Raw genomic sequence first — 25596 nt, forward strand, 5'->3', positions numbered from 1 at the left:
TCCCCCCTTTTTTTTCCAGTAGTAAGGGAGGGAAATAGAAGGTAAAAAAAGGAATGCTTGATAATTTAAAAAAAAAATCAGAACGTTGACAAACTGGATAGTGTCCAACAAAAGGATGATCAGGATGGTGAAGTACCTTGAGGTAATAACAGGAGGGCCAGTTGAAGGAAGTCAGAAAGTAAAGAGACTCAAAGAGGACAGGAGACAGCCATGTAACTTAAAAGAATGTCATCCAGAGGGCAGAACCAGGCATCGGTGAAAGCTGCAAAGAGGCACCTTTATGCACACTGTCAGAACAGACTTCCTGACCATGGTAGCTGCCCCAAATGGAAAGGGCTGGCCTCCCCCTAACCCCCAGGAAATCCTTCAAGCAGAGGCTGAATGGTCCTCTCAGTATTGTTACAGTGGGGTTTCCTTTTGTGCAGAGATTGGCCTGCAGAGAGCTCTTCCAACAATCAAAGTCTGGGATTCTTTGAAGAGGAAGCAGAGAGCTTGCTTGGATAGGAGTCAGGTGATGGAGGTCTGAATTCCAGGGCCCACAGAGAGTCGGCTGGGTGATCATGAGTATGTCTCTTCCTCTTTTTGAATTTCATTTCTCCCGTTTGAACCATGCATCCCATATGAAGGGGAAGACTGGGGGTGGGTTATATTAATTTTCTGTGTCCGGATCATCAGAACCTTCTCCCTCCCCTCTTCCCCTCTGCTAGCCTCTCTCCTCTTTGCTTTCCCCTCCCTTCATCTCTTCCCCCTCCTCCCTCTCCACTTTCCTTTGCTCTCCATGAATCTACTTTTGACCCCTAAATGATATGAGTGGTTACTTCTAAAAATGTGGATGATACTTATATAGCATACTTATGATACTTATATACCCTAAAGATCTCGACATGGACTCTGGCTCTGTGGGAGATAGTGCTCAAGCCCATTGCTAGAGGGTAAAAGTGACAAAACAATCTGATTGCTCCCTTGGTTTCTGGACTAGACTGTGTCAAAGTGAAGTACTGGATGACTTAGGGAGAGTTGCCCATTTGGCAGGTTTTAAAATCAATGGAGGAGAAAATATCCATCTCTGTTTTCCCTCTTTTGATGGCTTCTGCCAGCTCTCTCTGGGATTTCCAGCTAAGATGGAGTGAGAGAATTCTGATCCCTCCTTTCTCCCCCAGCACTTGCCTAGATGAGCCTGAGCCCGCACCTGAAGTTCCTGGCTGCCTTTTCTGCTTTGTGTTTCTTTCCCTAAGCTCAGGTGACAGAGCAGTGATCTTAAGAAATGGATCCTGAGGCCCTGTGTTTAACTCATGAGTCTGAGAGGTTATAGGACCACAGAACTAGGAGTGGAAGAGATCTCAGAGACAACCTCCCATTTTACAGATGAGGAAATAAGACCCAGGGAGGTAATGGGAGTTGCCCCAAGTTACAGATAGTAAATGGGAGAAAAAGTATTTAAAACCAAGTTTTCTGACTCTTTATCAGTTCATACTTTTTTGCTCCTGAGGCTATCTCCAGCAAAATCACTATATAACTCATTGCAGAAAGATGACTGCCAGAAGGAGCTGCAGTGGAAAGAATTATGACAGGCCATATCATGTCCTGGTTGGCCAGGAAATCCAGGGATAGTTCCGGTCAAAAGTCAAAGTGAAATATCTGTTCATAAATCCCACAAGGTATCTTTCCTTTTCAGGGAGACTGATAACATAGACAATGGATTATTGCTTTATGTTTCAATTTTTTTACTTGAATGCTTATGATCATGTCTTTTGTATTTTAAGCATTTCTTTTGTGATGGTGGAAATACTCATCCTATACCTGATAGCTACTTTATACATTGAATATATATTTTTAGAAAAGATCCTACCAATCTTTTTTAGAAATATTCTACCTAAGTTTTATTTTAGAAATGATTTCCCTAGAACCCTGGGATAGAAAGGCAATATGAAAGTGAGGGGGAAAAAAGCTTGACTCCAGTTCCTTCAAATATGGCAAAGAGCAAATAAACCCATTTATCCAAACTGGTACCAAACAGAAATCAGTCAGAGGGAAGGAGCCAAGTCATTGCCAGCCAAGGAGATGCTAGGAATAAAACAAAGGAAAGAATGGGCGTGGAACGTAACCCAAATGGAGCAGTCATAACTGCGGGTTTTCCTGTGCTGCTTTAAACTTTGCAAAGTGCTTTGCAGGCATCCCATTGGGAACTCACAGCCCCCCTTTAAAGCAGATGCTGCAGGTCTCACTGTCCTTTTGTAAATGAGGAAACTGAGGTCCAAACAGATGGTTCTTTCCTGTGTTCACACAGCTAGTAACACTGGCTGGATTTAATCCATGTCTTTCAGAAGGTTTACTCCAGCAGTGGTAAAACTCAGAGCAGGGGAGACCACTAAACCACACGTGGTAGCTAGGTGGCACCTGGGAGTCACAGCGCGGTGTGACCCTGGGGAAGTCCCTCAACCCTGTTGCCTCAGTTCCCTCATCTATAGAATGAGCTGCAGAAGGAAATGGCAAAACCACTCAAGGGTCTCTGCCAGGAAAACCCCAAATGGGGACACAAAGTGTCAGAACAACAATAAACCAGGATCCCTGTGGGCCTCATACTGACATTATCTGTATTCTATCACATCTTCTACTTGTTTCATTCAACATTTCCCAACTAATTTTAATATGATTTGGACTGGCTGCATATGGACCCTGGGCAAGAGGAGCACATGGCCCCCTACTACATCAGGTTGCTTCGCATGGGAAAGTGTTCCTCACCAAGAGCTAACATGTTCCTTAAAGTCATGCCCCGACACAGAGAGAACAACATACACTGAGCAATAGAAAAAGTGAAGAAGTGGGAGATGACTAAGACAGAATATTGTGGATATATACAGATGCTGTCTATTAGGTTTTTTGGTTTTGTTTTTCTTAATAACAAGGAAAGGTTCAATCCGATTCAGGATGTGAGAAACAGCTGTGAAGGCCCAAGAACAAAAAATATACCTTTGTCTAAAGAAATCAATTGGCAAAGAAAATAAGATATTGCCACTTTTGTCTATGAAAGTTTTTTTTTTCTTTTAAGAATAGGTCATGGGGGCAATAGGTGATGCAGTGAATAGAGCACCAGCCCTGAAGTCAGCAGGACCTGAGTTCAAATTTGGCCTCAGACACTTAACACTTCCTGACTGTGTGACCCTAGGCAAGTCACTTAACCCCAATTGCCTCCCCCCCCAAAAAAAAATAGGTCATGTAGGGGCAGGTAGATGTACAGCCCTGGAGTCATGAGGACCTAGGTTCAAATCTGGCTTTAGGTACTTATTAGCTTTTATTATTTATTTTTATTATTATATTTATATTTATTATTATAACCCCAAATTGTCTCAGAAAAGAAGAGGAAGTCATGCCAAACTAAATTAATTTGCTTTTTAAATATATCACATCAGCAACCTGATTCACAGCTCCTTTCTCAGTTCCAAAGCATATACCCACTCAGCATATAATTAAATGTGTTAATGACACTATAAAATGAAAATAAATTATAAAAACAATTATCTGAGCACAGGTGCTTCTGTCAAAGTTTTGTAGCCTTGAAGAATCTGCATTGTCCTTTCTCTGAATTATTATTTTCCCTGGGCTCAGGGAAATGGTAGAGATGAGAAGACAGAGTCAGAGTAGGAGCTCCAGTTCTTTGTTTCAAGGGCCTTTCTATCTGGGCCCTTGAATATATATATATATATATATATATATATATATATATATATATATATATATGTATATATATATATATATATATATATATATATATATATTCATATATTCACACACACATATATATATAGAATATAATATAGTTGTCTCCTATACAGATCACAATCCCAAGAGCAATGGCTACATCTTATTCGTTTACATTGTGCCATGATATGAATATCAGGAATGCCAAGATCATCAGAAGTAACAACTTAGATTCATTTTTCAAGCATTTTGTGTACTAATATGCGTGCCTATCAATTTCCTTCTAAAATAATACCTTTGTGGCCAATAATTTCCAACCAATTTTTTTTGTCAAATAATGTATCCTCTCTGGACTCCACTCTTGATCCTCCAGAATATCCCTACCTTGCCACAGCAGTCTCCTCACTCTGTAAGTTCATTCTGTCTCCCCCTGGACTTCTCACATTTGAAATAAATTCTGTCTCTTTAGTTCTTTTCTCTCAGAACCTCCATTTTAAGAAAAGTGCCTAGGTCAGCCATGTGTCCATTCTTCTCTGGACTTTCTCTACCATGATCCTACATAGGTACTTCCTTCTCCTCCCAGCCTCTCTTCCATTTCCTTTTTTAGACAGTCTTCTCCCATCAGAACATAAGCCTCTTGAGGGCCTGCAGGGATTGTAGCTCTGCAGTACTTCAAAATTAATTAATTAGAATGAAAAAAAACCCTCAAGGAGCTTTCCTTATAATTTTCAAAGACAACACACATTGCCAGGCCAGGCCAGGGAGGGTGATATGATTTGGAAAGTCAGTGGGATAGATAGTGACTCACCAAGAAATTGATTGATAGACACATTTTTCCAGGAATGGCGATTTTGATTTGATTACAGTTTCCAGAGTTAGAAGAAAAAAGGAAGGTAACACCCACAAAAAGGCTATGTGCATCTAGCAACATGGTCGGAATTCGTAGAGAATTCTCACAAATGAGGAACCCAGGTTCCCACAGCAGGAGGTGGAATAGTGGGATGGTAAGAAGCATTAAAAGAGGGAAGAGAACATTCTAGGTTGTGAGGGCATGAGTGACAATGAAGAGATCAGATCAGCCCAATGGGAAAGGTAGGCTTCAGATTCTATTCTCTGGGTTCCATCAGAAACAGATCCTTTCTCCATCTGATACAGCCCTTCAAATACTTGAAAATAGGTATATCCTCCTAACTCTGCCAGCAGAAGTCTGCTGGACCTCTCTGAGACACTTTCCACAACTGTAAAAGGAAAAACTGATAGAAGAAACCAGATGGACAAGACCCATCTAGAGTCAGAGGTCTTGCGTTAAATCTCAGCCACTTACTTTATTATAGAGTTGTGGGAACATACACAATTTGTATTTCCTTCCCCTCCCCTCACCATCGCAAACATTGTTATTGCTCTAGGTGAAAATATTCTTAGTTATGGCCCAAAGATAAATACTGGATTGGTTGGTTGGCTCCCTTCCAATTCTGATAGACAGTGATTTGATGATTCCTTCGAGGCCTTTTCTTCAGTGCAAAAAAAAAAAAATCAACTGTATAAGACAGGGAGGTGTAGATAGACAGATGATGGTTTATGTGAAAAATATCTGGAGGTTTCTGAGCACTATATGTTTAAAATGAGACATTAACAAAAAAGAATGGCAGGCAGAAAGGGAAAAAAGAAGAGAGGAAGGGAGGAAAGAAAAAAGGGAGAAAGGGAGGAAAGGAAAAAAAAGGGAGAAAGAGAGGAAGGAAGGAAGAAGGAAGGGCTCTAGTGAAGGTAGTATATTTTCCCAATAGATGAATGGTCAAAAGGTATGAACAATTTCCAAAGAAACCCAAAGCATCCAAAATCATATGGAAATAATATAGCAAATCGAAGATTTAATTGCAAATCCGGGTAACACTAAGGTTCTACCTCATAGAATCAGAAGACCTATGTTCAAATCCAAGGTGTTACTTACAGTTTATTTATCTTTGGGCATTCTCTCTGACCATTGGTTGTTTTGTCCATAACTATTTGACTAGGTGGTTTCCATGTTCCCTTCAAGCTCTATACCAGTGATCTTATGACAAACTGGACCATGTCCAAAAGGTGACTGGGATGATAAGGTAACTGGAAACTATGTTTCTAACCTTAATCCTAATTCTGAGGAACTCTGTAGGTTTAGTCTAGAGAAGGAAACACAAGACTTTGGGGAGGAAAAGTGCACAGAAATTGTCTTCATGTGTAAAAGGGAATAGATTCATATCATCTTCAATACAGAGTCTTTCCTGAGCCCCGCATTTGCCAATGCAATTCTTTCAGCCCTCTCCTTTTAAATTCTCTTCATATTTATTCTACATATAACTAAATGTGCCTTATATACTTTGAGATGCCTTGTACTTTGCATATACTAGGGCATATACAAAATATATACAAGAAATAAAAATACATATCTGAAGTATATGCAGAATATATACAAGGAGTGGCAATATCTTATCTGGAGTCGGGAAGACCTGAATTTAAATCCCATTTTGAACATTTATTAGCTGTTTGACTTGGAGCAAGTTACTTAACTTCTCCATGCCTCAGTTTCCTCATCTGTAAAATAAGGAGTGACTCTGTGCTTTCTAAGATTCCTTCCAGCTGCAAATATATGGTGCATACTTAGTGCCTTCTTGAGGGGAAGGATTGTTTCACTTTTGTCTTTTTATTCCCAGGGTTAGCATTGTGATTGGCACATAATAGGTGCTTAATAAGTGTTTGTTGAGTGACTGTTTGAAAGAGAGAAGAGGGAAAGTTGCAGAGAGGCTCCATAAAAGCAGAAGCTTCTTGATCATTAGAGCTAGCCTCCAAGGGGGACGGGCCCCTCATCCCGGGAGGTCTTCAAGCAGAGGCAGCCAGGGTGACCACTTCTCAGAGATCCCTGCTAAGCATGGACTGGGCCGCCTCCAAGGCTCTGATTCTGGGTGGCCGGGTCACTCCTGAGAGCAATTGCCCGGCAGGGAAAGAACAGCTTCGGGACCATCTCGTGTGGCAGGGACGGGAGCCCAAGCGGAGGACAGCAGCCTGGAAAGGACAATGCAGGTCCAGGTTCCAGAACTACCAAGTGAGCTTCTATTCTAGAATCACTCCCATACCCAGTCCAAAGCCGCAGTAGCACGTCCTGCCCAACAAGAGAACTCAGTCCTTGCAAATGCCTAGTCCTTGCTCCTGAGCAGAGTGGAGAGTCTGGGGTGGCGCCTGCTTTGGGGACACCTGCCCTGCCCTCACCCCGATCTCCTGCACAAGCGCTGGCCCTGATCCCGGCTCTCTGGAGGAGGTCGAGCTGCCCAGCCCCCTGTTTCTCTCTACGACCAGGTGAGCTTGCCAGCTGCCCCACCTCCCCTGGATCCCCAGCCACATCATGAAGAGCAGCAGCAAAAGAGATTCGAACCGGCGCGCGTTCATGGATCAGGTGCGGGAGTGCCGCGACAATGGCTATCTGCTCTCCTCCAAGAAGATCGGTTCGGGAGCTTTCTCCAAAGTCTACCTGGGGTACGCCACCCACGAGAGAATGCGCCAGAACTACAAGCTGTCCTCTGACCTGAGAGCCAAGCGCCACACTATGGTGAGGGCCTGGGACGGGCGGAATGGCACAGAACGGAGGGATGGCAGGGGGAGCGTCCCCCGGGTCCCCAGCCAGGTCTCACCAGGGCCGGCCCCATCTCTAACTAAAGAACAGGGAGCGCCCTTCCTAGGCTGGCCTTTCCTCCCGAGCCGGGCCCACAATCTGGCTGCTTCTATCAGGCTGCTCTGCCTCTCTGCCATTTTCACCCGTCCATTTCTCGCACTTCAATCTTCCTTAGACCGAGTAGACCCATTCATCCCGTCCTCCAGGAGGACAGACCTTCAGACAGTTAAAGGCAGTAATAATGTCTTCTTGTTCCTCAGTCATTTCAGTTGTGCCTGACTCTGAGTGACCCCGTCTGGGGTTTCCTTGGCAAAGATGCTAGCATGGCCATTTCCTTCTTCAGCTCATTTTATAGATGAAGAAACTGAGGCAAACAGAGCGAAGTGACTTGCCCAGAATCACAAGCTAATGAGTGTCTGGGACAGGATCTGAACTCAGGAAAAAGGAGTTTTCCTGGCTCCAGGCCTGGAGCTCTCTCCACTGGGCCACCCAGCTCCCTTCCCTGTATTCTACTCAAGTCCTTTTAACCATTATCTTACTGGGGAGCCACCGGATCCCTAGAACGGGGCTAGGTGGTGATGATACACAGATATTTAGAAGTGAAAACTAAGCTTTCTTAGGGTGAGTCTCACTGGTTGTCAGGCCCTGTCTGAGTTCTGATTGTGAAAACCACATTATACAAAGAGAGAGTCCAGAACCGAGTGACCAAACTGGTCACGGGTGGGCAGCTGGCTACTAGGGCCTATGTGGATTAGCCACAGGAACTACAGTGACAGGAGGGCTTAGGGGAGAAGTGATCACTTCTTAAAATATGTGAAGGCTTTCCTGAGGGAAGTGTTAGAACAAGTGGTAGCTAGTATGTATATAACATTTTAGGGCCTGCAAAGCATTTTGCAAATGTGATCTCATTTTATCCTCATGATACCTCTGGGAGGGGAAATGCTATTATCCCCATTTTACTGATGAGGCACTTAAATAAGTATTTGAGGATGGACTTAAACACTGGCCTACCTGCCTCTCTATCCAGCTGCATCGCTCACTTGCCTAGGAAGGGAATGTATCAGGCTATAGTGGAAAGAACTCTGGACTCGGAGTGATAAGGACCATGTTTATAACTGTTTTTGTGTCTCTTTGAGCAACTCCCCCTCACCTCCCTGCCAAAAGGCCCCTCTCCAGGCCTCTAAATTTTTCTTGATCTGTAAAAGGATGAGTTTCAAACTCTAAAGTTCCTTTTGCCTCTAAATCCTATGACCTGGGGAGTTTTAATAGAGGAAAGAGAAGACTTAGGAGTCACAACAGCCACCTTCAAACATCTGAAGGTTGTCTGAAGGAAAGGGGATTCTACCTGTTCCAGGCAGCTCCTGAAAGCAAACTAGGAAGAGCATGGAAGTTACAGAGTTCCATAAGGGCAGGCTTGTCTCTCCCCATTCTCGGTCAGTCAGTCAGTGAACACTTAGTATGGGCCAGGAGCAGCAATAAGGACTGAGGACTCTAGGAATGTCCTTCCCTGAGAGCTTGCTGATCTCAGCATGGCAGGGCCGACCCATCCCAAGATCCTGGGGGCCTGTTCTATGCCTTTTCCTTTATTCCACTTCCCTCCCCCCATAGGTAGCCATTAAGATAATATCTACAGCTGAAGCCCCCTTAGAATACTCCAGGAAGTTCCTTCCCCGAGAGATCTACTCCCTCAATGCCACCTACAAGCACCTGAATGTGGTGAGCTAGGGATGGGACCAGGGAGGGAAGGAGGAGGGACTATGATCCCTTTTCCACTGGTTTCCCATCTTGCAGAGGTCCGGCCCTTGTGAAGCCCCCTCCCCACTAGAGCCCCTAAAGCTCAGCCACCTCGTCTCCCTGACCCCGCAGCTCCTCTAACAGCTGGGGTTGGGGGCAGCCCCTCTCCATCTCTGTCTGCCCTGCCCTGCCTCCCTGAAGCTCGCCCCAATGAGGCCTGAGGATGGCTGTCCCCTGGGGAACAGATTCAGCTTTACGAGACGTACCGGAACAGCCAGCGCTCCTACCTTGTTCTGGAGCTGGCGTCACGCGGAGACTTGCTGGAGCACATCAACGCCACGTCGGACCGGCGCTGCTGCCCTGGGTTGGAGGAGGAAGAGGCCAGAAGGCTCTTCCGACAGCTTGTCAGTGCTGTGGCCCACTGCCACAACGTGGGCATTGTTCACCGGTGAGGGGGGCCCGGAAACCTGCCCCACTCGGCCCTGAGACTCCATCCCAGGCCCGGCTGCCCCGTCTCCAGCTTCTCTCCGGCCCAAGAGGAGCCTGTCACCAGGGTGGGCCTTACCCCAGAGTCCGTTTTTGCCTTAATCCCAGACTGCCACAGCCTTCCGCTCCACAAACGTGCAGAAGCTCTCCTGGGGGCCAGGCACTCTGCTAGGCGCTGAGAACTCTGAAGATGAAAAGGGAATCCTCTCTATGGTCAAGGATCTTACACTGTCCTGGGCGGGGGTCCTTCCTCCATAAAGGTTCCAGGAGCAGGAACACATGTGGGTGGGTGAGTCGGGGAGGGGGAAGGAGGAGCCAGCATCTGAGAAGGACCTGGGCGAAGTCTGACAGGATGTTAAGCTGGAGGCCTCTTCTGGCGGGACAAGCCCAGTTAAAGCAAGACTTAAAATGGGGAGGGGGGACTCAAATCTGGCCTTTCACATTTAATAGCTATATATGGCAAGTCACTTAACCTCAGATTGCCTCAATTTTCTCATCTGTAAAATGGGGATAATAGCACCTGCCTCCCAGGGTTGTTGTGAAGACCAAATGAGGTAACTGTAGAGCACCCAGCATGCGCCTGCTGCTCCCTGGGTGTGATCCTCACAACGATCCAGAGGGCAGCTGCTTAACGAGGTAAGGGAATAATGGAAGGTTTGGGGCAGCAGCGTTATGGGAGGACTACAACGGGCAAAATATAAAGGAAGACATTCTTCGGGAGAAAATGGAAGATGAAAGAGAGGGACTAATTGGTAGGGCAAGTCCCCAGGGAGGAAGCCAAAGGACAGACCAGGACACAGAAGTAGAACGTCCTGACCTCAGAAGCTCAGACCAATACCACTCTTCGTTGTTGTTCGGTCACATCCAACACTTTGTGACTCCAATTGGGGTTTCCTTGCCAAAGACACTGGAGAGGTTTGCCTTTTCCTTCTCCAGCTCATTTTACAGATGAGTAAACTGAAGCAAACAGGATTGACTTGCCCAGAGTCCCACAGCTGGTAAGTGTCTGAGGCTGGCTTTGAACTCAGGAAGATGAGCCTTTCTGACCCCAAGCCTGGCACTTTATCCACTGTGCCAGCTCTCTACCCTCCATCAAACCTAACACCTGGCCTCAGACCTCACCCCCATGATTGCTCCTGGCCTCTGACTCCCAGCCAGAACCAACTCCTGACCTTACCTTTCCTCTCTTTCTTGACAGGGATTTAAAGTGTGAGAACATCCTGCTGGATGATCGAGGGTTTGTGAAGCTGACTGGTAAGACCCTCCCCCATCCCAGCCTTTTCAAAAGCCTGAAGCTCCTCTTCTCATCCAAGCTCTTCTATTAGTGTGCCAGAACCTCTCCCCTCTTCCCTTTGGAGTTATCTTTTCCTCTTTGGATTTTGTCACAAAATAAAGCACAAACTGACCAAAGTGGAACGGGCAGCCTCTGGAGGTTGCTCCCTCCTGAATGTCTTCAAGCAATGGTTGGATGGGTTGTTGGGGAGGCAATTGTCCTTCAGAGAGAGGGCTGAGCTAAGAGGTCCCATCCAGGTTAAGTTCTGTGACAATGTCTCTTATGGACGTTAAAATTCTCATATCTTCAAATATCATTAATGATTAGTAATGTCACTGATGTTTTCTGAGCTTACCCTTAGCAAAGACCTGGGGCTCAGGAACGGGGCTTCTAAAATATTTTGAAAACTACTTTGATATAGTTTCTTCTGTATTTTGCAAATTTAAAAACAAATTCTGACATGGGGTGGACCTCTGACAAATACTGAAGGTCAAGGAAGATTTGTCTCCCCTTGAAGCAGTCCCTCTTCTGCACCTAATCCTCACCAAACCCTCCTCTGCCCCCCTCAGATTTTGGCTTTGCCAATCGGACCGCAGTGAAGAATTCTCTGCTGAGCACGTTCTGTGGCTCTGTGGCCTACACAGCCCCTGAGATCCTCATGAGCAAGAAGTATAATGGGGAACAGGCTGACCTATGGAGTCTGTGAGTGAGCGGGCTGTGGGGACTCAGAGAGCAGCCCTGAACATACAGGGATCTCTAGGGGAGGAGTCAGGGGGCGGGGGAGCCCTGGGAAGTGGACAGGGAACAAGCCCCACACAGGAAGGACTGGGAGCCCTGGAGGAATCATTAGAGAAGGAGCTCCAGGGGAACAACACAAACATGGCAAGGAACTTAGAACAGTGTAAGGGGCAAGAGCTCACCACAGAGGGCCTGGAGGAGTCCCACAGTGAGGACTGAGGGAGCTGAGGGGGACCCTAGACTCAAGCCCAGAGTGGATCTCAGAGCTCCTCCTCTGGCCCACTCAGGAACTTTGGGATCAGATCTTGGCTCTGACCCTAATGGTGAGACCTTGGGCAAGTGACTGACCTCGGCACCTTGGTAAAATAGCCTGAGGAAAACCCTTTGGAGAGGACTAAGTGGGCCTGGTGATGAAGGCCCTGTGGCTCACCAGGTCTGTGCCCCTTAGCATCAGCTCTCCCAGCTTTCCCCAGTTTCATTCTTCCCCTCTGTAAATAGGGGTACTACTGCTCGGACTACTCACCTCCCAGGGTTGTTTTGAGGAAAGCTCTTTGTAAAAATAGGGGGCTTGGGACGATGGTGATGACAGGTCTGTCCCTTGTGCAGTGGCGTGATCCTTTATGCCATGGTGACAGGGAAGCTGCCCTTCAAGGAGAGACAACCCCACAAAATGCTGCACCTCATGCGCCAGAGCCTGGCCTTCCGGCCCAGCCTGTCTCAAGGTAATTTGGTTTTAATGGATCCAGAGTTAGAGAATCTGGTTCAGATCCTGTCTCTGCCCCCTGGTAGCATGACATGGGGCAAGACACTCTACCAGACCTTTTCCTCCTCAGTAAAATAAGTGGATTTGACTGGATTAGAGAAAGCTCTTACAACCCTTTTAGCTCTGCAGGCCTCCCTTTCTTGCCCACCAGGTTGGAGGCAGGGAGCTGCGCAGCAATGTGTGGGGAGTCTCAACTCCAAGACTGGTCACAGAGATGAAGGCGGCATTGGGGGTAGGGAGGCCGGGGAGAAAGTGAGCCAGTCCTGCCAAAAGTGTGCCCTCTCCCCGACATTCCCCCTCATCCCCACCCAGAGTGCCAGGACCTGATCCAGGGTCTGCTCCAGCTGAGGCCGAGAGCCCGGCTGGGCCTGCAGCAGGTGGCTTCCCACTGCTGGATGCTGCCTGCGTCCCATGCCCTGTTCCACAATGTGCTCAGTGCTACACCAGGGACTGAGGAGAAAGCCCTGAAGGGTGAGCTGGCATCAGGTAACTTCTCCCGCACCCTCAAGCCCTGAGCCCAGAGCTAAAACTCCCTCCCCTCATGGCAGAACCCTTCTTCCCCTCCAAGCCAGAAGCTCCTGAGGTGATCTGTGGAACTTCTCCTGGGGATCCCCCTCCCAGAAACCAAATCCTTCTTTTCTCAGCCCCTCTTTTCCTGAACCCTGGCCCTGTCACCCAGGGGCCCCTTCACTCCCACTCTGTGTTATAGAAGAATTGGAGGGATCTGAACCACAGGACCAGGAAGCAGGAGTCCTGATCCCTGCAACCATAAGGATGCTTGAGGGGCCCCCCGAGGCCAGCTCTGAGCAGGCCCCAACAAGCGAGCTGTCGGCAACGACCCTGCTCCGGCCTCCCAGTTCCCTCCTCCAGCTGCCATCTCCCCAGCTGGCACAGCCTTTGGGTCCAGGTCCCGGCCCTGCATCCCCACCCACTCGCCCTCCATCAATAGGTCGGCCCAGCATACTGGCCAGCCTGAAGCCTAATTTCCACAAGACTGGGAGCTTGCCATCATGGGCAGGAATAGGGCCCCAGAGCCCTTCAGGGGGCAGCCTAGCCGGGCCCAGCGCTTCCCGGCAGATTCTGTCCCTCTACTCTATGTCTGTGATTCGGAAAGCCCCGCTGCACCGCCTGGTCAACTGAGGGATGGGAAGGGGTTGGATTGGGTAAGGGGAGTGGGGACAGGGGCCAGATAAAGTATTTATTCTGTCAGAGCTGCTGGAGATGTCTCTGGGGGAGGGATGGGGGGACCTGGACCAGGAATTGGGGGTATGCTGACAGGGAAAGGAAAGACAGTCTCCCTCTAACCTAGGGAAGCCTCTAATCAGACATAGGCCCCATTCACGTGCAACCTCCTCAGAAAATCAGAGAGTAGAAATGAACACCAGACCACCTCAAACCACAACAGCCCTCCCTCTCATGAAGCCTTCCACAAAGTTCTCAGAAGTGATTTTCTGTTAGTCTAATAGAAGCTCCTTTTTGTAGGTACTTGAGAGAAAGGTAGCGAGTACTAAGAACTAGAGTGGGTTTACCCAGAAAAGATTATATAGGACTAACCTCATTTCCATTTTCATGGAAATGGGTTACTGAACTGGTAAGTCAGGAAAAGATAAGACATAGTACAGGGGATCCCAAAAATCTTCATGCAGTTTCAAGCTTAAGCCTATATGTGTACTAAGTTTAGGATTGCATGAAAACTTCTGGGACTTCCTGAATTATGCCTAGGTGCCAGGAAAATTTGTTTGCAAACACATTACCTTTGTGGACAAATCCGAGGTGGACAACAGTACAGGTAGGGAGATTGAAATCAGTAGAACATTCAGACCAAGATCAGTGACGAATAGGATTATGGTCACTGTGGGAAAACTTGTGTTCTCGGTCTTATGCTGTTCTACATTTTTAACCAATGATCTAGATGAAGTCATAGAAGCAATGTCGATCCGACTTAGAGATGATGATGATGATGATGATGATGATGATGATGTGGCTGAGAGGGATTTGAAAAGGCTGGAAGAATGAACTGAATCAACATGACATTTAATAGGAATAAATGTAAACTCCTAGTTTCGGGCTCAAAAAAATCAACCACACAGAGGAGGGAGGAGGGATTTAAGTCAACAGTGTGTGTAAAAAAGATTTGGGAATATAAAGCAATAGTATGACATAGAATGCTGTTTTGATAAAGGCACAGCGTCCCGGATTAGGGAGGTGATGGCCCTCTTGTCCACTCCTCTACTTTGATCACCTTTGGTGTTTGGATTTGAGCACCACATTTTACAAAGGACATTAATGCACTGAGACCTGTGAAGAGGAGGTCCCGCAGAATAGTGAAAGGTTTGGAGATCATGACAATAGGAACTGGTGAAAGAAACCAGGTGGGGAGGAGGAAGACAATTGACAGTTGTTTTCCCATGTTGGAGGGATGTCACAAAGACTTGCCCCCAACAGGAGGTGTTAGGCTCAGTGAGAAGTAGAGACACAAATTCCAGAGCTCTCCAAGGGAAGGGGGGGCCTGGAGACAGGCCTGGCCCACAGCCTTTCCGGGGACACATCCAGCACCCCAGCGGTGTTTGTCGTCCACTCCTCACCCCTGGCCTGGGGCAGATTCTTAACAAGCTGAAGTGGGAGGCAGAGGAAGTACAGCTTCTGATGGGGGCCAGGCTTCACCCACCCACAGAAACAAAGACAAGGGAAAGAAGGCTGGTTCCTTGAGGTCAGCAGCCTGGGTACAACCTCCAGGGGGGCTACTGGTCACAAGAGTCCTCTGGTCAGAGGGCAAAAAGGCATGGGGAGAGGTCCAGGGCCCCATCAGCAAGATCCCAGATTATGGGGCCTGCTCTAGGGCTGGCCGGCCTCTTCTCGTTCCTGCTGAAGCTGCTGCTGCTCCTGCTGGTCCAGCTGCTGCAACCTCTGCTCTACATCTGGGGGGACAGTCACTTCTAGTAGGTTCTCCATGCCTGCCTCTGGTTCATCCCCAATCAGCACCTGCCCAGGCACGGGGAAGGGGGAATCATGAGTTCATGCCTAAGGACATGTGCAGGTTGGGGGCTCCCACCAAGCTATAGGACTCAGGGGTTTTCTGCTGCCCATGAGAGAAGACTCAGCAATGTGGAGGCAAAGAGCAAGGGAAAAGACCTAGATATGAAAGCTGTCTTCTAGCATTTAAAGACGTGTCACAGAGAGATTCCTTATGAGAGAGGGCTTGGGATCAGATAATCTGAAGAGACAGCCCTGCGCACAGGCTGGTATCTCAGAGGCTGGCATAGGAGGGGCACAGGGCCCCCCCACATCTTATCACCACTCATCTCTTGCCTCCTCAGTCCTATATTAATCCTTATCAACCTCCACTGAATAGAACTAGAGAAGTCACACAATGATGCTGACAAGATACGTTATAAATTCATGTTATCCAAACTCAGCTGGGCCCATGTTGTAGCAAGGCAGTATTTTTATTCTTCATTGATTCCCTATCTTCTCACAGTTATTCCAAACCTCTTCCCATAATTCCCCTTTCTCTTCTCTGAGCTGCAATCTTCACCTCTTGTTTTACTGAGAAAATTTGAGATCATTTCAATAAATGGTCTCTTTTCCCTTTTGTTCAGAAGCAATTGTCTTTGTCCACTCTTATCTTCTATTCCCCAAGTCTCTGTCAATGAAGTGACTCTTCTTGTCAAAATCAATTCCTCTCCCTGTGCCTTTGGTTCTATTTCCATCCCCTCGTTATTCAGCAGATCTCTTGTCTATCTGTCTCTGTCTTTCTCTGTCTCTTGTCTCTCTCTCCCTTCCTCCCTCCTTCTTTCCCTCTCTCCCTCCCTTTACTTCCTGGTTTCTCAAAGATACCCGATTTTCTTCTCCAAAAAAAAAAAAAAAAAAAAAAAATTAACCCTTCACTGGACCCTATGATCCCCTCAGATTATTATCACATGTCTCTCTCTTTAACTATCCTAGAAAAAGCTGTCTACACCTCCCCTTATCTCCTGGTTTCTCAAAGATACCCAATTTTCTCAAAAAAAAAAAAAAAAAAAATCCTTTACTGGATCCTATCATCCCCTCAGATTATTGTCACATGTCTCTCTCTTTGTCAACTACCTTAGAAAAAAAGCTGTCTACAGTTGCTTCCCCTCCTCTCATTTCACTCAACACTTTGCAATCTGGCTTCCAAACTCATCACCCAAGTAAAGTTACCCACAACCTCTTCATTGGCAAATCTGATCATCTTTCCTCTTCCCCTATTCCTATCCCCTATCTTGACCTCTGCTGCATCTGATATTGCTGATCATGCTCTCCTGAACACACTCCTCCCTGGATTTTCGTGACATTGCTTTCCTGTCTGGCCTTTCCTTCTCATGGCCCCTAACTCTGAACATTCCCCGAGGTGGTCCTTTCCACCCTTGCTCCCTTGGGAACATGAGGAGCTCCCAAGTACTTCATCTCTATGAAGATGACTCTCAGATCTATAAATCCTTCTACCTCCATAGCCAACCTCATCTCTCCCCTGAACTTCATTCCATTTGGATGACCCAGAGACATGCCCCAAACTGAATTCATTACCTTTCCTTCAAAACCTTTCCTCCCTTCAGACTTCACTATTATTTCTCAAAAAAGCACCACCATCTTTCTAGTCGCCAAGGTTAGCCTCCTTGCCTCTTTGTAATTTTTTTTGGCTGCAGGATTCATGGTTAAGCAACTTGCTCAGGATCACACAGTGACTAGTACCTGAGGCCTCATTTGAACTCAAGCCATACTGACACCAGGGCCACCACTTAGCCCACTTAGCTGCTCCCCCTCATTCTTATTCACCCTACATATTGATTGAATGAGATACGAAATTTTGCTATTTCTACTTTTACATTGTTTTACATCACATCCCCTTTCTCCATTCACAAAGCTATCTATGTTCAGACTCTCATCAAATCTCCCTGATTATTGCAACAGCCTCCTATTTAGTCTCCTGGCTTCCAATCTCTTACCACTCCAGTATGTCCTACAAATAGTTGCCAAAGTGATTTGCCTTAAGTACAGAACGATCATGTCACTCCTGCTCAATGAACCTCAGTAGCTCCCTATTACTTTTAGGACCTCTATGTAGCTTTTGAAACTCTTCATAACCTGGTCCCCATCCATCTGTCTACTCTCATTGGAGATTCCCTCTCATACTCTCTGATCCCATCTTTGCCCTATCTTCCAATGTGCTTTTTCACTAGTTGTTTTCCCCACAATTGGAAAGAACTCCTCCCTTCTGTCAAATTACAGTTTCAGCATTCCCTCCTGCTTGGAACCTTTTCTGATTCCCAGAACTACTAGTGGCCTACTTCCAAAACTATCTTCAACTTTGCATATATGTATATTCACTCATTGTATATTTATTTGTGACTTTGCTGTCTTTCCCATTAGACTTATAAGATCCTTGTAAACAAGGATCATTTCATTCTAATTGCTGAATACTTTGAACTTAGCACAGTGCCAAACCTACAGGAGGAGCCTAATAAATACTTATTGCTCTAAAGGGTTCAGATCTAACTACAGAATGTGGAAGGGAGAAAGCATCAGCTATGAAGTGCAACCCTCAAACCTTACTGAATTGAGGGCACACAGTAAGGGAAAGTAAGGAAACACTCTTGGACCATCCTGTCCCTCCCACTTACCTGAATGAGTTTCTCACAGGCCAGCCGGACATCAGGATCAGGTTCCCAGTTATGCAGCTCCCTCAGCACCAGATAAGCCCCTTGATCCTTCACTAGTTTCCGTCCAGGAGCTGTGGCTGTGAGCTACAGGGCGACAGGAAAGATCAGGGGATCTGGCTGCACCAGGCAGGAAAAGGAGGAAGGATACAAGCAGAAACCTGGGCCCCCAAGACTTGTCTCACTCACCAACATAATGGTCTCAATAAGCATCTTTCGGATTTCAGGATCTGGCTCACGCTCCTTGTCTGGGGGCAGGTACTGCAGGTCCATTGGCAATCCTGGGGAGACCATGGATCTGACTTCCTGGATATATCCCAAGTTTCCCATGTCAAGGACCCAAAGGGCCCAGCTAATAGCTAGAAGACCCAGGTTCCAGTCCCTTATCCTCTGTCTTAGTTTCTCTCTTTTAGGGGATAAGAGGGAGGTAGAAGACCATAGTAACAAGCATTTATTAACTGGCTGCCATGTGCCAGATACTGTGCTAAGCACATTATTTGATCACCTTAACAACCCTGGGAGGCAGATACTATCTCCCTTTTACAGATGAGCAAACTGACACAAACAGGTTAGAAGCCTACAAGGCAGAATTCGAACTCAAACCCAGAGTCTATGCATTGTACTGCCTACCTGCTTCAGACCTCTATGGGGGCTATTCAATATTGTTCTAACACTGTGGGATCCTTGGGGCTCTAAAAAAGCCCCTGGAACACCCCTTCCCCACCCCCTGGGCCCACCAGCCCAGCTCACGATCCATTTCCTCTTCGGAGAATTCCTCTGGGCCAGCCAGCGGCATCAGCAGGAAGGTAAGCAGCTCCACCTGGGGACCCAGGAGCCACTCATGGGAACCTAGAGGAAGGGGGAGTCAGCGAGGGACCCGCCACCCCCAGCTCCCTTTCTCCTCCTCCCCGCTTCCCTCAAAGCTCTGAGCTACTCACCGTGCTCAAAGCAGCAGTTCCTCAGCGTGCCCACCACCCCCATCCTTGGAACAGCAGAGTCTGGCCAGTGGGTGAGAGGCAGGAGACGCTGGATCAGACGCCTAGGAGGGCGGAACGTGACCCGGGGGTTCAGCTCCTCTCCCGGTAATTCCCAAGCTCCCCACACCGCACGCCACAGCCAGCAGGGGCGAGCAAAGAGGCTGCGCTGGACCCAAGCCTGACCCTAGCACCCCAGCAGTGGCCGGGGGACTTCTGGGCACCCACCCCCAGGGGCCCGGCCCTCCCCAGCCAGCTCCCAGGAGCCTCCTCTCCCCCTACCTGTTAGGGTCCAGCAAGAAGGCTCGGACTCGCGGTAGGTGGCTGAGGTTGGAGAGCAGGGAGGCCAGGTAGTGGAGAGGGGAATGGGGGTTATAGCCAGGTGTGGTCAAGGCAGTCACAAGAAGGGCCAGGCTGGGCTCCGGACTTGCCTTGTCACTGCTGGACTCCAGACTCTTCTCCAACAGCTCCCTGATGGGCTCCGACTCCCGGCTCAGATTGGCCAGCACGGCCGCAGCCTCTCCGGCCCAGGGCCAGTTTGGGGCTAGCGCCCGGGCCAGCAGCTGGACAGGGAGCTGGGGCAGCTCGGCCAGCATCGAGTTGTGGACGTTGGGCTCTGCGGACAGGTTCACCATTGCCCGCCAGGCGTCTCCCACTGCCCCCTTCGCTGCCGTGGGAGGGCCGTCCATGAGCCTGACCAACGCCTGCAGTAGCCCCGCCTGGGCTACCAGAAGGGACCGGCCGGTTTCGGACCCCGTCAGTCCCAGGATGTGGCGGGCTGCCTCTGCCTGGACGTCTGGCCGGGCGGTTTGGGTCAGAAAGGTCACGAGCTCCTTAGCCACGTCCGCTACCTCCTCATCGGAATCCTTGCGGCTCATCTGGGCGGGGGGTTGGGGGGGGTCGGAAGGGGAGAAGACGGAGCAGTGAGAGTGGGGTGAGAGAGGGGACGCATGCACGTGCCCGAGACAGTCCCTTCTACCTGTTGCCTCCGGATTACGGGCTCCAGCAATTTGCAGATCCTAATTTACAGTTGCTGGAAGGGACCTTGGGGTTTAGCTCCCCTAGACTCTTCCATTAGGAAGCCGGGGTACGGATCATCTAAAACTCTTTCCTGTACCCCATGCCCGCCCTCCCCCGGAGTTCTCAGGAGGGTCCCTTCCCCTCTCTCCTCCCCAAAAGCCCCAACAAAGAACAAGATGTGCTCCTGCTCATCCCGGAATCCAGGAAGTCGAAACTATCTGGGATGGCTGAAGACCAAGGGTACCTCGGGGGCGCCCCCAACCCCAAGCTTTACCTCTAGGCAGCTGCTGCAGCTATTGCCTCCCCACCACGTGCATCTAAGCACAGCCAATGGGAGGTGGCTGCGCCTGGAGGAAGGGGCGGGGCAGTCTGAAGGAAATACCCAATCAGAGTGACCCATCAGGGCCAAAGTTCGTGAGATGCATTATGGGGGCTGCAGTTTATGGCGAATAAGCGAGAACGTGGTAGAACGTTATCCCGGAGGTAGAGCTTGCTCTCAGAAAACTCGGGATACCTATCGAGACAGTAGGCTGGCGGATCTCGGAGTTTTCCTGAGGGGCAGACAACATTTAATCTTAGCCCCTTATCTGTTCTAAATATTTCCACGGACATATACGATGCCTTCTTTGATCCTGTAATTGAAGAAACTGAGGAGTCAGTTTCTGCTAGTACATTCTTAAAGGCGATGGTCTCCCTGCGTTCTAGCTGCCTCCTGTGCAGCGGGACCGGGACGTTATTGCAGAGGATCCGTGTTCTCACCCTCCTTCCTCATCTTGTGTTAGAGCATCACACAGTCACGCCGCGAGGGCGCGCCTCCATCACTGCCTAATGTTCCCTTTATCCCGGGTACTTGCCCAGGCTGTCAGGGGCTCTCTTCCCTTTAGCACCCATTCTTGCCAGGTGATGAGGCGGGAAAAGTCCCTCCTGGTAAGGTTGCAGTCCACTGTGCGTCTCTGCATTGCTCCTGGACCTCAGGAGTCGCTGATCTATACGCATTCCTAGAAGAATATTGGTATTTTTAAAAAAATGATGTTTGGGCAGCACGTAGCAACTGGACACAGTTACAATCACGTAGTTTTCTGGAGATTATCCAGCCTACTTGCCTTTTTCAAATACATTGTCTGTCCAAGATATATCTAACTTAATGAGTTACCAGTTAATTAGCATAATCTGGCATAATCATACAGGAATTAAATGTTAAAAGAAGGAAAGAAATAGGCATGTATTAAATGCCTATTGTATACCAAGAACTTTACAAATATAATTTCATTTGATCCTCACACCAACCCTGGGAAGTAGATACTATTATTACCCCCAATTTACAGTTAAGGAAACTGAGGCAGGTAGAGGGGAAGGGAATGGCCCAGGGTTACACAGCTAGGGTCTGAGACCGGATTTGAACCAGCTCTTTTAGACTTCAGGCTCAGCATTCTATTTGCTGAGCCACCGAGGGGTCAGAATTTGACTCCTAGTCTTTTACGGTACCAACTCTAGCACTCTTTCCATGACACCATACTACATCATGCTTGTCATCTGTTTAGCTGTCTCTGTGAAAGTAAATAGACTGACTCTCTTTTGAGTGGTCTGGATCTTATTGAAGAAGACCCATTATATAATGTTCCAGAATTGACAATAATTGATATCAAGCCACCTACAAACAGGGGCATCTGTAAAACCTATCATATTTTCTAAATTAAACGTGTGCAATTGTTCTAAACATATTTCTATATTTGTCATGCTGTGTGAGAAAAATCAGATCAAAAGGTGGAAAAAAATGAGAAAAAAGCAAAAACAACAACAAAAAAATGAAAATACTATGCTTTGATCCATATTGTCTCCATAGTTCTCCCTCTGGATGCATATGGTACATCACAAATCTATTGGAAGTTGTAATGTTCTTTTTTCGGTTTTCTGGTAGTCTCTGGGAGCAGCCTTCTTTTCAGTTCAGTAATCACCCACAAGAGTAGCCAGGTGAGAAAATCCAGATTCTTTATCATCTCCTTCCTGGGGCTGGGCAGCTTTCTGGAGAGCCTTTCAGATGGGCCTTGGTCTCAGTGAAGAAATGCAAGAGACCAGGCCAGCCACCAGGAGCCTGACTGGAGAGTGATTGAATCTCTCTTCTTGGTTCTGAGAGCTTGAGCTCCCACCCCCCAGTTCTCTTGTCTTCTCTGCCTCTATCGGCTTTCTGAGTCCCAGCTTATATGTTCCACACTGAGTATAAACCAATCATTATATCACTAGGAAACCGTTATTTGTGGTAGGATTAAATCAATCATACTGAACTTAGAGAACTATTAAGCATGGCGCTAAACTAGATCACCATTGTCTCATCAATTCCACTTACTTAGTATCTTGTAAGAAGTTCAGTGTTCTGACCCATAACAGGAACTGGCCTGAAACATCTCATTTTTTAAAAGAGCCAAGTCTATCAGAATTGATTATCACATGTACAAAAAAAAATGTTTTTTGTTGCCATGTACAATGATCTCCTGATTCTGCTCACTTCAATCAGCATCAATTCATGTAGGTCTCTCTAGATGGGTAGGAGGAAGGGAGGGAGAAAAATTTGAAAAACAAGGTTTTGCAATGGTGAATGCTGAAAACTATCTTTACGTGTATTTTGAAAAATAAAAAAAAACTAATGTTATAAAAATGTAATTGGAAAAAAATAAAATGTTAAAAACTTTCTTTAACAGGTAGGAGCTTAAGTGAGATGAGCAGAACCAGGAGATCATTATACACTTCGACAACGATATTGTATGAGGATGTATTCTGATGGAAGTGGATTTCTCTGACAAAGAGACTTAACTGAGTTTCATTGGATAAATGATGGACAGAAACAGCTACACACAAAGAAGGAATACTGGGAAATGAATATGAACTATTTGATTTTTGATTTTCTTCCCGAGTTATTTTTACCTTCTGAATCCAACTCTCCCTGTGCAGTGGGAGAACTGTTCGGTTCTGCAAATATGTATTGTATCTAGGATATACTGCTACATATTTAACATATATAGGACTGCTTGCCATCTTGGGGGGGGGAGAGGGAGGGGAAAAAACAAAACATAAGTGATTGCAAGGGATAATGCTGTGTAAAAATTATCCTGGCATGGATTCTGTCAATACAAAGTTATTATTAAATAAAATTAAATTTAAAAAAAAAAAAAGGTAGGAGCTTGTTTGTAGTGGCTAGAAGCTGGAAAATGAATGAATGCCCATCAATTGGAGGATGGTTGAGTAAATTGTGGTATATGAATTGTTATGGAATATTATTGTTCTGTAAGGAATGAACAGCAGGATGAATACAGAGAGGACTGGAGAGATTTACACAAACTGATGCTAAGTGAAATGAGCAGAACCAGGAGATCATTATATACCTCAACAATGATACTGTTTGAGGATGTATTCTGATGGAAGTGGATCTCTTCGATAAAGAGAGCTTTAATTGATCAAAGATGGACAGAAGCAGCTACACCCAAAGAAAGAATGTTGGGAAATGAATATAAACTCCTTGCATTTTTGTTTTTCTTCCCGGGTTATTTATACCTTCTGAATCCAATTCTCCCTGTGCAACAAGAGAACTGTTTGGTTCTGCACACATATATTGTATCTAGGATATACTGTAACCTATTCAACATGTAAAGGACTGCTTGCCATCTGGGGGAGGAGGGGAAAAATTGGAACAGAAGTGAGTGCAAGGGATAATGCTGTAAAAAATTTACCCTGGCATGGGTTCTGTCAATAAAAAGTTATTATTTAAAAAAAAAAAAGGTAGGAGCTGCTAGATCCTTCAATTTAGGCTTTGGGCTTCTGGAAAATTTTTCTGTTTTGCGTTTTATTCCTTGTCCTAGATGATCCTGAGGAGGGACATATCCATCCTTGGAGACAGCCTTAAAAGTTTTAAGAAATCAGATCTCCTGGGTACTTCAGTCAGAAGTGATGAATAACAAGAAGAATTTCTAAATCTTAAATGGATGACTAGTAAAAGGAGAATGGATCCAACCCTTGCATTTCTTTTCTAGTGTTCTATGGAATCTCTTTATTTGTTGTTCTTTTTTAGTTATTTTCAGTCATGACCAATTCTTCATGACCTCTTTTGAAGTTTTCTTGGCAAAGATACTGGAGTCGTTTGCCATTTCCTTGTCCAGCTCATTTTACAGATGAGGAAATTGATTCAAAACAGGGTTAAGTGATTTGCCCAGACTTACAAAGCTAGGAAATGTTTGAAGCCAGGTTTGAACTAGGCCCAGTGGTGTTTCCACTGCCACCTAGCTGCATCTATGTCAATTATTTTTCAATATTTTTGTGCGATTTTACGGTGCATTTCTTAAAGTAAGTCAAGCAAGTTTTCTTTTTTTGTGGCATTTTTGTAGAATACCTGTAATCTATGGATTATCACTTCATATGCTATCAAGTTCAATACAGAATTATTGCTTTGTATAATCAGCACAATCTGTTTTTAAAAATTGTTTTCTGTTATTTTACCTTTCTATATTTCTCTTATTTAGGCCAGGTATTTTGCAAAGTAATGTGGACCCTTTGCTTTGTTTTCAGAGAATTTATTGATATGGCAAGTGTCTCTGCTTTTCTCTAGTCTTGAATAAAAATTTATTTAGGGAAAACATTTTTGTCCTAATTCTTTGATATTCTCACTTAGATCTTTGATTAAACATCCGAACCATTCTGGAGATTCTTGAATTGCTCTGTTATCTTTCCAAGGGCTTGCAAAAGTCTATCAAGAGCTTATACACTATATGGTAATACAGTTTTTGCTTTGTTCTCAAGGAGCTTAAGTTCTGTTTGGGGAGATAATACATACCTATATAGATATATGCAAAATAAATACAAGTTAGTTTGGGGAGGAAGGCACTAACAGCTGGGAGAATCAGGAAATCCTCATGGAGAAGGGAGTGCTTAAGCTGAACCTAGAAGGAAACTTGAAAGGATTTGAAAGAGCAGAGTTGATGAGGAAGTACATCCCAAATAGGGGGAGAGCCAGTCCATGAAGAAGGGAGATGGAATACTGTGTATGAAGGAAAATAAGAGGGATATAGATCACAGAAACTACAGAGCAGTAATAGGCAATAAAATCAAGAAGGTAAGTCGAAGCTAGGTGGTAAATGCCCCACAAAGGAGTTTCTTGTTGCAGTAGGGAGCTTAATTAGGAAGAGAGTGACACGGCCAAACTTGTTGCTTCAGATCACTTTGATGTCTTGGTAAAATAGGAACAATTAGGAGGCGATTTCAATAGTCAAGTGAGATGTGATGAGGGACTATGGCTATTTGAGGGGAAAAAAGAAAGCATTCATCATGGCTATTACAGGATAGATTTGGCAAGATTTAGCAACTGATTTGTTTTTTGCAACAGGTCTTCCCTGTCCCAGCCACGGCTAGTGCCTTCCATCTGGTATTACTCCCATTTACACTCCATGTATCTTAATCATATAATTGTTTGCACATTGCCTCCCCCATTAAAAGGTCATCTCCTTGATGATAAGGACCATATTTTCTTTGCATAGCAGAAAGTAAGCACTGCATAAACACTTGTTATTTTATGGATTATTGTGAGAGTAAGCAGTCAAGAAAGAATT

General features: G+C 46.3%; 2 protein-coding genes across 4 annotated transcripts; one reads left to right on the top strand and one right to left on the bottom strand.

The window, feature by feature from the left end:
- The first annotated feature begins 431 nt into the window (after positions 1-431).
- Positions 432-14355, top strand: LOC127544612 (testis-specific serine/threonine-protein kinase 5-like). Of its 3 annotated transcripts, XM_051971319.1 has the most exons (9): positions 432-564; positions 7027-7276; positions 8948-9055; positions 9319-9521; positions 10758-10813; positions 11402-11534; positions 12177-12292; positions 12646-12819; positions 13043-13510. In XM_051971319.1, the coding sequence occupies exons 2-9, from the start codon at positions 7073-7075 to the stop codon at positions 13471-13473; spliced, it is 1425 nt and encodes a 474-aa protein (XP_051827279.1). In that variant the 5' UTR covers positions 432-564; positions 7027-7072; the 3' UTR covers positions 13474-13510. The 3 variants fall into 3 exon arrangements, with proteins under 3 accessions (XP_051827279.1, XP_051827280.1, XP_051827278.1); XM_051971320.1 differs by lacking the exons at positions 432-564; positions 13043-13510 and adding an exon at positions 14246-14355 and having other exon boundaries at positions 6808-7276; XM_051971318.1 differs by lacking the exon at positions 432-564 and having other exon boundaries at positions 6808-7276.
- On the bottom strand, positions 14352-20980 carry HGH1 (HGH1 homolog). Its single transcript, XM_051971321.1, has 7 exons — positions 20280-20980; positions 19268-19863; positions 18950-19050; positions 18762-18860; positions 18201-18292; positions 17976-18098; positions 14352-15315 (listed from the first exon to the last, which is right to left on the bottom strand). Exons 1-7 carry the CDS (start codon positions 20403-20405, stop codon positions 15169-15171), a joined length of 1284 nt encoding a protein of 427 aa, XP_051827281.1. The 5' UTR covers positions 20406-20980; the 3' UTR covers positions 14352-15168.
- Positions 20981-25596: the final 4616 nt, after the last annotated feature.

Source organism: Antechinus flavipes, chromosome 1 (assembly GCF_016432865.1).
Source record: "Antechinus flavipes isolate AdamAnt ecotype Samford, QLD, Australia chromosome 1, AdamAnt_v2, whole genome shotgun sequence".
NCBI lineage: Eukaryota > Metazoa > Chordata > Mammalia > Dasyuromorphia > Dasyuridae > Antechinus > Antechinus flavipes.

Excerpts from the sequence above, each read along its gene's own strand:
- LOC127544612 (XM_051971319.1), top strand. The coding sequence starts at position 7,073 with ATGAAGAGCAGCAGCAAAAGAGATTCGAACCGGCGCGCGTTCATGGAT. Across the intron at positions 7,277-8,947 it reads GAGCCAAGCGCCACACTATG|GTAGCCATTAAGATAATATC; the intron begins GTGAGGGCCTGG and ends CTCCCCCCATAG. Across the intron at positions 12,820-13,042 it reads GAAGGGTGAGCTGGCATCAG|AAGAATTGGAGGGATCTGAA; the intron begins GTAACTTCTCCC and ends TCTGTGTTATAG.
- HGH1 (XM_051971321.1), bottom strand. The coding sequence starts at position 20,405 with ATGGGTCACTCTGATTGGGTATTTCCTTCAGACTGCCCCGCCCCTTCC. Across the intron at positions 18,861-18,949 it reads GAACTGCTGCTTTGAGCACG|GTTCCCATGAGTGGCTCCTG; the intron begins GTGAGTAGCTCA and ends CCCTTCCTCTAG. Across the intron at positions 18,099-18,200 it reads TTATTGAGACCATTATGTTG|CTCACAGCCACAGCTCCTGG; the intron begins GTGAGTGAGACA and ends GTCGCCCTGTAG.